Below are 14,048 nucleotides of genomic sequence, written 5' to 3' on the forward strand. Positions count from 1 at the left end.
TGTACCGGTATATACCGGTTTACCGGTAATATTGCACAGCCCTAAAAGCAAAGCATTATGTTTTCTCATTTGTATGTCAACAGGCTTGCATATGAGCAGATCATATTTCATTCCTTGTGTATTACGTGTGGCTCCTTCCGTGAACTGCAGGATTTGATTCTGTTCGTCAAAGTGAGCTCAAGTGCTGTGTCTACATGCGGCGTGCGTGGACATTACGCCAGGTATTCATGGCGTGGTATTTGCGTACGACGGTGTAAGAAGATCACATCCGTTTCTTGTGTGAGTATAGATGTCGAGGATGTGGTTTGTCAGCTTTGTTTTCGTGTGTGATGGCAAGAGCGTTTGCCATATTTATGCAGTAATCTGAAGACGACAGGCGATCTTGTACCAGAACCTGGAATTGAACAGGCGCGAAGAACATTTCAGGAATATCTCGTTAGGTAAATGTGGGACGAGCTATCATTGCGCTCGTAGATAACCTATGGTGTACTATTGGGATCACCACTGGAGACAGGCCATGAGGGATCAACAAGAATTTAGAAAACACATGGGGCATCGGGCTCAGGAAGACCACATGGGGCATCGGGGTCAGGGAGAACACATGGGACATCGGGGTCAGGGAGAACAGAAGGGACATCGGGGACAGGGAGAGCAGAAGGGACATCGGGGTCAGGGAAAACAGATGGGACATCGGGGACAGGGAGAACAGATGGGACATCAGGGTCAGGAAGAACACATGGGACATCGGGGTCAGGGAGAACAGAAGGGACATCGGGGACAGGGAGATCAGAAGGGACATCGGGGACAGGAGAGGGACATCGGGGTCAGGGACATCGACAGGGAGAACAGATGGGACATCAGGGTCAGGAAGAACACATGGGACATCGGGGACAGGGAGAACATATGGGACATCAGGGGAAGGGAGAACAGAGACAGGAGAACAGATGGGACATCGGGGACAGGGAGAACAGATGGGACATCGGGGACAGGGGTCAGGGGACAGAAACAGATGGGACATCACAGGGAGAGAACATGGGACATGGGACATCGGGGACAGGGGTCAGGAAAACAGATGGGACATCATCAGGGAGAACAGATGGGACATCGGGGTCAGGAAAGAACAGGGGACATCGTGGACAGGGAGAACAGATGGGACATCGGGGACAGGGAGAACACATCGGGGACAGGGAGAACAGATGGGACATCGGGGACAGGGAGAACAGGGGGGACAGGGAAACAGATGGGACATCGGGGAGATGGGTCAGGGGAACACATGGGACATCACATGGGACATCAGGGGTCAGGAAGAAACACATGGGACATGGGGACAGGGAGAACATGGGACATCGGGGACAGGGAGAACACATGGGACATGGGGTCAGGGGAGAACACACAGGGCACATCTGGGACAGGAGAAACACCTAGGACATCAGGGTCAGGAGGAACAGGTGCATCAGGGGACAGGAGAACATGGTGACATCGGGGACAGGGAGAACAGATGGGACATCAGGGTCAGGAAAAACAGATGGGACATCGGGGACAGGGAGAACAGATGGGACATCGGGGTCAGGGAGAACAGATGGGACATCGGGGACAGGGAGAACAGATGGGACATCGGGGACAGGGAGAACAGATGGGACATCGGGGACAGGGAGAACAGATGGGACATCGGGGACAGGGAGAACAGATGGGACATCAGGGAGAACAGATCAGGGGAAAACAGATGGGACATCGGGGACAGGAATAGATGGGTCATCGGGGAGAACAGATGGGACATCGGGGACAGGGGGAGAGAGAACACATGGGACATCGGGGACAGGAGAACAGATGGGACATCGGGGACAGGAAGAATGGGACATCGGGGACAGGGAGAACAGACGGGACATCGGGGACAGGGAGAACAGATGGGACATCGGGGACAGGGAGAACAGATGGGACATCGGGGACAGGGAGAACAGATGGGACATCGGGGACAGGGGAGAACACATGGGACATCGGGGTCAGGGAGAACATATGGGACATCGGGGTCAGGAAGAACACATGGGACATAGGGGACAGGGAGAACAGATGGGACATCGGGGACAGGGAGAACACATGGGGAATTGGGGTCAGGGAGAACACACAGGGCACATCTGGGTCAGGAAGAACACCTAGGACATCAGGCTAAGGAAGAACACATGGTGCATCGGGGTCAGGGAAAACACATAGGGCACATCTGGGTCAGGAAAAAACACATGGGATATCAGGCTCAGAAGAACACATGGGACGTCAGGCTCAGGAAGTACACATGGGACATCAGGCTTAATAAGAACACATGCGCCGTCAGGCTCAGGAAGAGCACATGGGACATCAGGCTCAGGGAGAACACATAGGGCACACCAGGGTCAGTGAAAACAGATGGGACATCGGGGTCAGTGTGAGCACATAGGACATCGGGGTCAGGGAGTACACATGGGACATTGGGGGTGGGGGGTAGGTCAGGGTGAGCACAAAAGACATCGGGGTCAGGGAGAACACACGGGACGTGGGGGTGTCAGGGAAAAAGCATTGGGCATCGGGAGTCAGGGAGAACACATAGGACATCTGGGTGAGGGAGAACACATAGGACATCGGGGTCAGGGAGAACACAGGGGACACCGGGATCAGGGAGAATACATGGCGCACATCGGGGGTCAGAGACAACAAGAAGCACACCGCTGATCAACAAGAAAAGCATGGCGTACCAGCGATATGCAACAGCAAATGTCAGTGAGAACACGAAACACCGGCAGTCAGTCGGAACACATTGGACATTGGTATAACATTGAGCTCACAAGTGGTGAACTGGAGCAGAATAACCTCGGAGGTCAACGAGAACACATTGACCCCAGTGGTCAAAACAGAGCAAAGGACACACCAGTAGAGAACACCGGTGAGCAACAGGACAACGAGGAACATCGGTGGTCAACAAGAGCACATGGGGAAACAAGAAAGGGGTCGTCAAAAATGTTGTATCACTAATGAGTCACATGATGTCTTGGTCTTGCCCTATTTCATAGCAGTCTATATACACACAGCGCTTTCAAGTTGTACAGTACAACCAGAAATTATTTAGAATTTAAAGATTGTAATTTTTTTTTCACTCATTACTCACGTATTAAATGTGAATATTAGCAGAACATAACTCCAGATTCAAAGACAGGTGAACAGTTAGTATTTTGTCAAGTCACCATGGGCAGCAATGCAGGCTTCAATGCGGCGGGGCATACTACTGATCAAAGAAGTTAGAAAGTCGTGGTCCATACTGTCCCAATATCGGACCACCTCTTCTTTCATTTCAGAAATATTTGTCAGCAATATTTGTCCCCAAACATTTTCTATTGGATTTAGGTCAGGGCTATAGCTTGGCAAATCTAATAATGTCATATTTTGGGTCCGAAACCAGGCCTGTGAATGCTTTGAACGATGTTTTGGGTCGTTGTCCTGCTGGAAAATCCTAAAAGTTCCATAGAACACATGAGCAGATGGAATTAAATGTCCCACGAGAATATCTGTGTACCGCTCACTGTTCATATTCCCTTCAAATACACAGAGGGACGTTGCCCCTAACACAGATATGCCACCCCACACGTTAACTTTCGGACTGTACTTTGGGTGCTGATACAAAGGTGTTTCAGTTTGTTTGGTCCAGAATTTCAGTGTATTAGGAAATAGCCACACAGAACTTTCATCTGAGAAAATCTCATTGTCCCAGTTACAATTTCTATGCTGTAAGCACCAGTTCAACCTTCGCTCCTTTTGTTCAGGCTTCATGATCGGTATTGGAATTCCTCGACTTTTCTGCCAACCCATTGCATGCAGCTCAGTCTCCTTACAGACAGCCACAGTTCCTCTATCAATCATATACAGCCTTAAGTTTTCTAAACTCCTTTGTTTATTTTTAGAAACAAGAATACCAAGCCGCCTCCTGTCACCGACAGTCAATTTTTTGGGCCTTCCTGCGCCTCCCTGGTGCTCAATGCCATATCCCTTTGCAATATTTTTCAAAACACGATAAACAGTGGACAAAGGGATGCCTGTTCTACTTGAAATCACTTTAGCTGATCTGATGTCCTTGTTATAATACTCTAAAATCAACTTCCTCTTCTCTAAATCAGCCATACTGAGGATCACTGAAAATGTCGCCTGCTAGCAAGTAAACAAAGGGGGATAACTCTTCACAAACTAATGAAAAAGGATTAACGGAGCTGTCTCTCTTGAATGAAACCAAGCACTTGATAGCTGGTCAAGGTTGCTTATACTACAAATCCAATTAAACATATTCCTAAAATTCTCAATAATTTCTGGTCATACTATATATTGTTCAAATACGTGAAGCCAAACATATTTGTCAAAACTGCTGCATTTACAATCACAAATATAACTTTTGAACGTTGCATGGAGTTCAATTTGAATAGGAAAACCCTTTCGACATTTAGAAGAAATCTCTGCTTAAAGCAGAGTCGAATTTACAATTGTGACAATATCATGAGTATTTACTTATCGTCTTATAAAGTAAGAAATTGGATAAAGCATAGAGCATATACGTCTTTCCGTGCCTACCTGATACACCTTCGCCAAGATAAATGAAATGTATACAGCTGGGCAATTGTGTAGTATAGAGTTATGAAGCAATAAGGCATGATCTATCTTGTTACCCTCCCTCCTGTAAAGTAAACCTCTATGTACCATATCCTTTGGAGTCATGATGACTGGTAGTCGTTTTTCTACTCAGTAACCAAAATATGGTTCGCGTTGGGGATCAAAGTGCTGGCACAGAAAGCAGGAAGCCAGAAAAAACTACACAGTTTCAATTACGTAAGTGGCAGTTTGCCGATTACAGACGCATTAACCTCAATTCAGGTTAAAACTTCTGGTGAGAAACAAGCTAGCGGGTGTATTTGATTGCTTTGATCTACTACTACCACTACTACTACTACTACTACTACCACTACTACCACTACTACCCATATCACCACCACTACTACTAGTCTACTACTCCTACTCTGCTACAACTGAAACTACCACCACCACCACAACCACAACCACCACTACTACTACCACTACTACCACCACCACAACCACAACCACTACTACTACTACCACCACCTCCTCCACCCGCCACAACCACCACTACTACTACTACAACCACCACCACCACCACTACTACTACTACTACCACTACCTCCTCCACCGCCACCACAACCACAACCACTACTACTACTACGACCACCACCACCACCACCACCACCACCACAACCACCACTACTACTACTACCACCATCACCATTGTACGTATTATGGCCTACTTTACGTCGCATATGAATTAGCCTCTGACATTTAATGGTAATATCGTCGGATGCGCAAATATGTCAATAAAGATGAGACACGAAATGCCGACAAATGTACGAAAGAACCAATGTAAAACTTGTAAAAGGTAATCTCTAATTTTAATGTATCATTACACATTGGTCATATCTCAGATTCAATGGCCATGCCCTGTCATGCCAGAATTAAATCGATTGCTATAGAACCCCCGTTTAACGGTTAATACTGACACAAGCTTGTGATTGGTAAAGAGAGCAAAATTTTAATGGATGATCAGGACGAATTTATAATCTTGTTTGTTCAACACTGACACCGGAAGCATCCATACAGGCAATCCGATGACCGACGTCCTCATCGCTGGCGCCAATTCGACTGATCAGGTTTAACAGCTTAGTCAACATTGATCAATGTTGATCCTCGTTGCATCAGTTGGGAAAACTGTAAAACACCATATTTTCTGTCAGGTATATCCTCACCAGTTTAAGTATAAAACCAAAACAGCGGTCGATCATGATCTGAGTGAGTATGGTTTTACGCGGCTTTTCGAAATATTCCGGCAAAATATCGGCGGGGACACCAGAAATGTGCCTCACACATGGAACCCATTTAAGGAATCGTACCGGGTACGACGAGCAAATCCTTCAGCCACAAGGCTACAGAACCACCCTAATTATCGTTTAACAGACAATTAAATGGGAGTTCAAGTCGGACTAATTAAAGGTCGAGGCAAGTCAGACAAACCTTTCTATGTCCATACACATACACTTTACATCATGAGCCCTATCACCTGGTAAATGATTCAAAGGTTTCTGGAAAAGGTTAAGCGTAACAATCCTGAGTGAGTGAGTGAGTGAGTGAGTGAGTGTGAGTGAGTTAGTGAGATGGGTTTTACGCCGCTTTTAGCAATATTCCAGCAATATCAGTCAGACACCAGAAAAGGGCTTCACACAATGTGTCCATGTGGGGAATCGAACCCGGGCCTTCAGCGTAACCATTGGGCTACCCCACCGCCTAGTAACCATCCAGCGTCACCAGAGGTATTCATCGCAAGTACAACAAAGGGTACAATTCAAAATAGGGAATTGCATCGGAAATGTCCTCCGGAAGTCAACCATAAATAGTTCTGAAAGCGTTGTTGGGGCCTTGAATCTTGTGACCTTGATCAAACATCAAAGTCCCTTAATATCGTCACTAGGGTTTTCTGATTGCACAAATTTTATGATGTTTATCAATTTGAAAGGTTTATACCTGCCGTAATTACACAGATGGATTCTCTCAGTTACTCACGATTATAGTACTAAATACAATCTATCACCTATTTGGTACGCTGTACATATGTTAAATACTCAGCAACATTTTCAGTCTGTCTCTCCTTTACACAATGTTAACATCCGTAATGATAACAGAAACTATCGTAAAGTTTCACCTGCAAAATATTCGTGGAAAGGTCGAAAGCTAAATTAATAACAGACGTCAGGTGGACGGATAGCGCGTTTTTCATTAGCGTACCTTCTTTATTAATGGGCTGAAATAAAATTCCATCTTCATACAAAATGTCCTGTTATGTTATACAATTACTCAGTTTATTTTGTGAAAACAAATTAGCTGATAAAGTGTTAAGGTAAATATGGAAGAAAAACACCAGACCTTAAGGCAGATCGGGCCAGAAGACGTTATAAATATTATGTAAATCGATGACTGCACATACAACATGATATGACGTTTATTGCTCGCAGAATGATATCAAAATTACATAGTCACACACATATGTCTTTAATGACCCACTATACCAGGAGACTATTCATAGTGGTTTCTGTTACCTTAGAATCGGAAGTTTTCATTCGATTCTAAGTACCGAGTCCAAGACTTTCTTTATTTGTACTGCTTCTCTTGGGTACTTAGGAACAAGCAAGATCGTTCTACTAATCCATTTCGACATATTTATGTATAAATGCCAAACGTTTAATAGAAATGGAAGTGATTGTTTTGTACGGAAACTCTCTCGTTGATCCATCCTAATGAACTATTCCACATGTGACCGGGGCGCCATTAATAATAATAATAATAATGGCATGGCTCGTTGCTTTTAATACCGTCTCCGCCATGCCTGTGGCTTTGACTCCGAGGTCCATCCATGGTACGACCCTGAACATGTCCAGGGCGTCATGGAAAATGATACTTTCAAACTTCTCTGGAATAGGCCCATATACAGCCTGAGGAGAATTCCTGCCAACAAACCTGATCTTTTCTTTTTTGATAAAGCCAATGAATTTATTTATATCATTGAATTTTCTGTCCCTTTTGACACCAATGTGATTGGCAAGATTCAGGAAAAGCATGATAAATATGCGGACCTCGCCTTTGAAATGTCTCGCTTGCATCCCAAGTACACTGTCGTCAGGCTCCCCATTGTTCTCGGTGCCCTTGGTTTTGTACCTCCTGATCTCTTGGCGCAGATCAGGAGAGTGCCCGGGTTCTCCACCGGGAGTACAGCTCTTCTGACACTCTGGGTAATGCAGAAGGCTGCAATGTTGGAGAGCCTTCATATTCTCCGGAATGTTCTTGGTGGGTTCGACTACGCAGCGTTTCCTGGGAGAAGTCCCATTCGCTGTCTGGGCTGCGTGTAGAGGGGGCAAGGGCCCTGAGCTGATGATGAGCCTTACCAGCCTGACTGTGCCAGGATCACCCGAACCCTCGAGCTCTCTGCTGCATACTATCTTTAATCTGTAAAACATAATAATATAGATCATTTGTAATGCGCTTGACTCCACAACACTTGGCCATGCTCTAAGCGCAAACACAAGACAGTCAATAGCGAAGAAAAATAAATGTCTTTAGACGAGATTTATAACTTGAGAGAGTTGGAGCAGATTTAATGTCTGTAGGGAGAGACTTCCACAAGAAAGCAGCTGAATGTTTGAAGGATCTATGTCCGAAAGTTTTGAGTTTATATGCAGGCACAACAAGAAGTGATTGATCGGCAGATCTGAGATTCCTCGGTGGGACGTAGGGTGAGCCAAGGGCTTGGAGATAAAGTGGAACAGTTCCATTTAGTGCTTGATAAGTTAGAGTTAAAATCTTAAACTCTATTCTTTCTCTGATTCTCGACCAGTGGAGGGACTTCAATGCACGCTGGACATGACTTGATAGTTTTGTGCGCGTGATAATCCTGGCGGCGGTGTTCTGCAGCTTCTGCAGTCTGTGAAGTTGGTCATTGGTAATACCAATCAAGTTGGTCAAGGTAATCACCTATTGCCATTAACGAACCATTTACGTCTGCTGGAAGAAACAGGCTTCAAGTTCTATATCATAGGACCGATTCTTGCTTCGCGCCGTGTATCAACTGTCTGCCCTTATTGCATGTTATAGATGTAATTAGATCATTCTTCTTACGCGTAACAGAATTATGGCAAAATAACTTCCCGGTATTGTTGAGGGATAAGATTCAAATCTGGTTACATACATTGATGTGATTTATTGGCCGCTGTAGATTTGATTTGATTTCTGCTCCATGAAATGCGAAAAACGACTGGTCACAAGAACTCTTGTCTAAAAGCAAAACCTGCTGGGCATTCCGATTATATCATAAATATGTGTTTATGAGTCTCCAGCGAAAATACACTCTAACTGGAGTTACTTCATGAAGAAAATATGGATCTTCCAAACTACCGTCGTAACGTTACACCTTGCAGCAACACAACCCATGCACTGATGTCTTGTTTGAAAATAGCCTTAAGCTGTTTCAGCGCAAGTGAAATATGTGAAAGCTTGCAAATTGGTTTTCATTTTTACGTCATACCCACAATATTGCAGGCGTATAACTGTACTTTCAACATTACTCCACGAGGCAGTGAAACTTTAACTGTCCTAGTTGAGAGGTACGCTATTGATTACGCATTGCTAAAACAACTTCTGATAAAACTGTGCGAAACGTCGCCAAGAGCAGATGACAAGATAATTATTCGCAGAAATGCGTTGAAATGAAGGTACGACGATATGGACCACCCCATAACCAATGCATATCAATTGAATAGCTAGATGAGGTCCAATAGCACAAAAGAAATTCATCAAATACTAACACCTACATCCGCCATCAATCTCAAAATGCTTCTCTTGATCCGAACATTACCGCGAGATGAACCAAAGGGCAAGAATCACACACGTACTTCAATATCTGGAAGAGTACTCTAACAAACAGTCTCGGTTATAAAACCAGATCATGCATTTGATAAAACAACCATCCCAATTCCATTCCTTCCCTCATCTCTTTCTCAACTATATATTCTAATCCCATCTCATCTAGCTCATTGTTATGTAGAACATAAGCTTCAAATGCATTTAATAGAGGAATGTTGTGGAATAGGCCGAAAAATGTAAACCGATGCCAAAGATAAGAACTCATCAAACTGAAAGACTCGTTAGGATCAAATACGCTACGGAAACCTTATTTTCGATACTGAAATTCGTTTTACTACCCTCCTTATTCAAATACATGTTCTTTGTTCAGGAAGACCTAGAATTATACACCAAGATATTTACGAAACCACACTAAATCATCAACTTTGAAATATTAGCCAAGCACAAAGTGCACGTTAAGTACATTGGCTACATATTTTCAGCTGATGCCAATAACTGCAGCCCACACTGTCTCCTTGGGAAACGCAGGGCAATGTTTCATGCTGTATCGGTTCGGTATGATCACCAAGAACTTCCTAGTGGACTTGACGCCTCTGTTGGAGATTACCCCAGAGACGGAACACGTGGAAGTAATTCTTTGCAGGAGACTTCAAGATCCTGGCGAATACGAGTAAAGGATCACCTTGTGTGTCTTACATCTCCAATCAGCAAGCAGCGCTTGATGCTGACATGACTCCTGGTCCACGTGAACGTGTTAATTTGAAGGTTTATTATCTCTCATGCAGAGACGTATCGAATGTTTATCTAGGAGGATCACAATGCCACCTAATTCATCCATAATGGACGCGGTAATGAAACTGTTTGAACAGGAACAGCATAGAGAGGGTTCAATCTGTTTGTGATAATGGCTTGAAGGGTGTTTGTGAGTACTCTGAGCCATTATGGAACAAACGTTATGGCCATAATCTCGGAGAACCGTACATAAAGGGTTCTCGGATGGATTGAGTGTACACGAACTAAGGTGAAATAAAACATCAGTATTTGATGAAAAAAAGAAAATAAGTTCATGTGTGATTGTAACTAAAAGTTAACAAACAAGAAACGGTTATTCGATGGTGATGCATGGGTATCACATGGCTTCATACAAACGTCAGGAGTTTGCTCCACGCAGTTTTCGTTTTTCTGACATTGACGACGGGGTTTCTTGATGCTCATCTTTCACGTCATATGTGACATGGATGGGTGTCGTCACGTTTTTCCACCCCCAGAACCGCCCTGAGGCAAGTCCCAAACAAGTGGTGGACACCAATGGAACACAGATTTGATAACAAACAGGTTTTATCAATGCATACCGTTTGCCCCAGTTGTCTCGGCACGGGAAATGCGTCGCATACACGCGTATCACATATTAAAATGTGGCATGCACTACTTGGTGATTGCCACAGGGTGAACGTAGGACACGTTTTTGAACGTCCACGCCCAAGTGCTATAGACATTTCTACAAATTTCTTTCACCAATGATAGAGACAGTTATTGTGAACATTGTTTCCATACCTTCTCTGTCAGACAAAACAATGTCAAAACCTTACACATTCAGGCGCTGTCATAGGGGATATTACATGTATCATATCACTTTCATCCTTCAACACGACGCCCCAAGGTACACGTTGGTTGCTATTATACTACAGTATTGAATAGAGGTGGGAAATATTAATTGTAGCCTCATTTGCCCAATGGTTCTATTTGCTCATACCAATGGACCCACTTGTAATCATTGTAATAAGTTACATTCACGCAGATCTTACAGACCATCATTTACACTTCTGCCAGCTAATTGCAGAGATTGTTTGAGGTTCAGTACATGTGAAAACCACATCGATAGATAATGGATTTGCTTTACGCCGCGTCAACATTTGTGCAGACGTTCACAAGGAACGAAATTTCTGAAGTGAGAGAAACTGACAAAATGACCAATCATATTGATGGAAGTAATACGAAATGAACTGCATTCGAAAAACACTGTCGAATCATTGGATGTCATTTAAACACATGTTCAGCTCTGGGTATAACGAACAATCGCCTATACCGAATAGTTGGCCACTCTGACATATAGAGAAGTCGAATACACGGAAGCGTAATTTACGACGGATTAATCGAATACATCAAACAATCGTGAATAGCCGAGCATACCTATGTCGGATATACCTAATAATCGGATAATCGAAATATATGACATAACCAACACTTGCATACACCAAACATGAGGATATACTGAACATTCTCAGAGTGCTATTAAATGTTTCTGATCACCTGAACCAACAAAAAACAAAACGGAACAAAACCCAAAGGAAACAAAACAAAACCCCGATGGATACATCGAACTGATGTTGTAGTCAAGAGGTGTCCGTTATGTCCAAGTTTGTATTTTATGGTCAGTGCAATCACTGATAAGTGCTTTTTCTGCCTCTGTCAGCTTACTACGAATTCACTGTAATGAGTCCAAGTCTGTCAGCTACAATTGTGGGTTCACAAATTTGCGTTCAGTGAGGTGGATGTGGCCAGTTGTAACGAGTAACCCAACAAGTTGGTGATAAGCTACTGAAGTTTACACGTTTGACTGAGTGTGCAAATTGATCTGATCAGTCGGAGGCTGTTGCAAACTTCTGGACACTATCGATTGTCGGGGTTCAAAAGAAATCGCCTTAGAAGTTTCGGAAATCGTATTTGATGGAGTTGATAGAGTAATCTTGGTGCCCGTAAATATGTTCGGCCAGCGAATGATATGAAAGTTGTCCAAGCCTTGATGTTGATCATCACGTCAACTTACCATTTCACGTTTGCAAGACAAACAACAGAAGTCCGTCTATTTACGAAGAGATATGAATGATTTCATTGGCGAATAGTGACGGAATGAGTGAAGTTCAGCTCCTGATTTGCTCCAATTTTATTTTCAGTTCAATGGACAGGGAATACAACACAGATCATGGGTCACATGATACACACTGGCTTGAAAACGTTTTTGCACACCGCACTCAGTTCACGCGAAAGAAAAACAATGTCATATTTTTCAGCCACAAGCAAAACATTGAAAGACAAACGAGGTAGAGTTAGCATTAAATGATTCAAGTGACAGAGCACGACTGAGATAAAGATATAACACCCCCTCAGAAAAGAAGGTTGAATCACTTCAATCGGACATTATTCAGCTGTGTTCATTATAGAGTTCCCGTGTGTCCTTGACACAGACATACAGCACCAGGTTCAGGACTTCCTAAGTCGAACCTATTTCGTGATTTAGAGAACGAGATAAAGAGACACCATCTCGTCAATGTTAACCTATTGGACATTATAAAAAGTGAAGAAACCCTGTAAGAAACACGTTCATGTTATTTAATACTAAATACCATAATGCATGGTGCGTGGGGTATGGGGATACATTTACGGATGGGGATAAAAAAAGAACACAATACGCTTGGGTCCGAATGGATTGACTGACTGAGTTTGGTTTTACGCCGCTTTTAGCAATATTCCAGCAACATCACGGCGGGGGACACCAGAAATGGGCTTCACACATTGTACCCATGTGTGGATTCGAACCAGGGTCTTCGGCGTGCCGAGCCAACGCTTTAACCATTAGGCTACCCCACCGCCCCTGGGTCCGAATGGAACACATATTTGTTGTAAATGTGTACATGTATATTATTGAAACAAGTCTTCACTCCGTATTACTCTGACTTTCCGATTTCATTGTCAAATTGACTCGCCTTGGTATAAATAATACAAAACCAGCTTACACCGAACTCATTTGCTGTCTCATTCTTTCCATTTGATGGTTGACAGAGGCCATGCTACATAAAACTTATTTGCATCCCACCTATCATTTTTTTCTAAATATGTTCCAGAGGGCAGGTGTCCCTAATTCATCGGGGTCAGAACATGTATCTCTGATTAACCCACCAGTATTTCATACGTCATTCATTGTCTGAGACCCCTGGACATGCAGGTGTCAGTTCCCGTTGTGTGTCACTCCAAGGAAGCAATGCCTTTTACCCACAGATATTACAGTCGGCACGATGGGATATATCGCTCAGATTGCTGATTATATACGCGAGGTCACCACCCATGCTATTAGCAGCCAGCTTGACTCGACACATGGTTATTTACAGTCCGCAGTGGTATAACTAACAAGGCTGACTGGAAACGAACTTTCATTACTCATCACAGTGTCTACTGGTGTGGCTTATATCACAGTCGCTATCATTGTCCACATATTAACAGCTTTTCCATTATCAGCCTATGCAACGGTCTTCCACTCCTCATCTTCCAATCACCGCTATATCTAATCAGCAGCAGGTGTCTTGTACAAGGGTGTCCACATATTACCGCTGCATGTGTGTATCTATGATTGTTCAGCAAATACTGTTAATGTTTCTGGGTGTTCAACATGCATTAGCAATGTCGTTAGAGCTTAGGGGATGATAGTATTCATTTGAGGTATTGTAGTTTGCTGAAGTTCTTTACAATTTTTATGGCACATTCTGTAGCTGACGCTATTGACTGAGAGA

The 14,048-nt window shown here is 43.7% G+C and overlaps 1 protein-coding gene and 1 long non-coding RNA gene across 2 annotated transcripts; both read left to right on the forward strand.

The window, feature by feature from the left end:
• Positions 1 to 289: 289 nt before the first annotated feature.
• On the forward strand, positions 290 to 2,051 carry LOC124269310 (spore wall protein 2-like). Its single transcript, XM_046704322.1, has 2 exons — positions 290 to 303; positions 566 to 2,051. Exons 1-2 carry the CDS (start codon positions 290 to 292, stop codon positions 2,049 to 2,051), a joined length of 1,500 nt encoding a protein of 499 aa, XP_046560278.1.
• Positions 2,052 to 5,878: 3,827 nt separating this feature from the next.
• LOC124269322 lies at positions 5,879 to 13,096 on the forward strand. The gene is made up of 3 exons (XR_006896491.1): positions 5,879 to 5,962; positions 12,845 to 12,851; positions 13,084 to 13,096. It is a non-coding gene; the product is annotated as an uncharacterized LOC124269322 (long non-coding RNA).
• The last annotated feature ends 952 nt before the right edge of the window (positions 13,097 to 14,048 follow it).

This window comes from Haliotis rubra, unplaced genomic scaffold (assembly GCF_003918875.1).
Source record: "Haliotis rubra isolate DU_JTF1 unplaced genomic scaffold, ASM391887v1 Scf144, whole genome shotgun sequence".
Lineage (NCBI taxonomy): Eukaryota > Metazoa > Mollusca > Gastropoda > Lepetellida > Haliotidae > Haliotis > Haliotis rubra.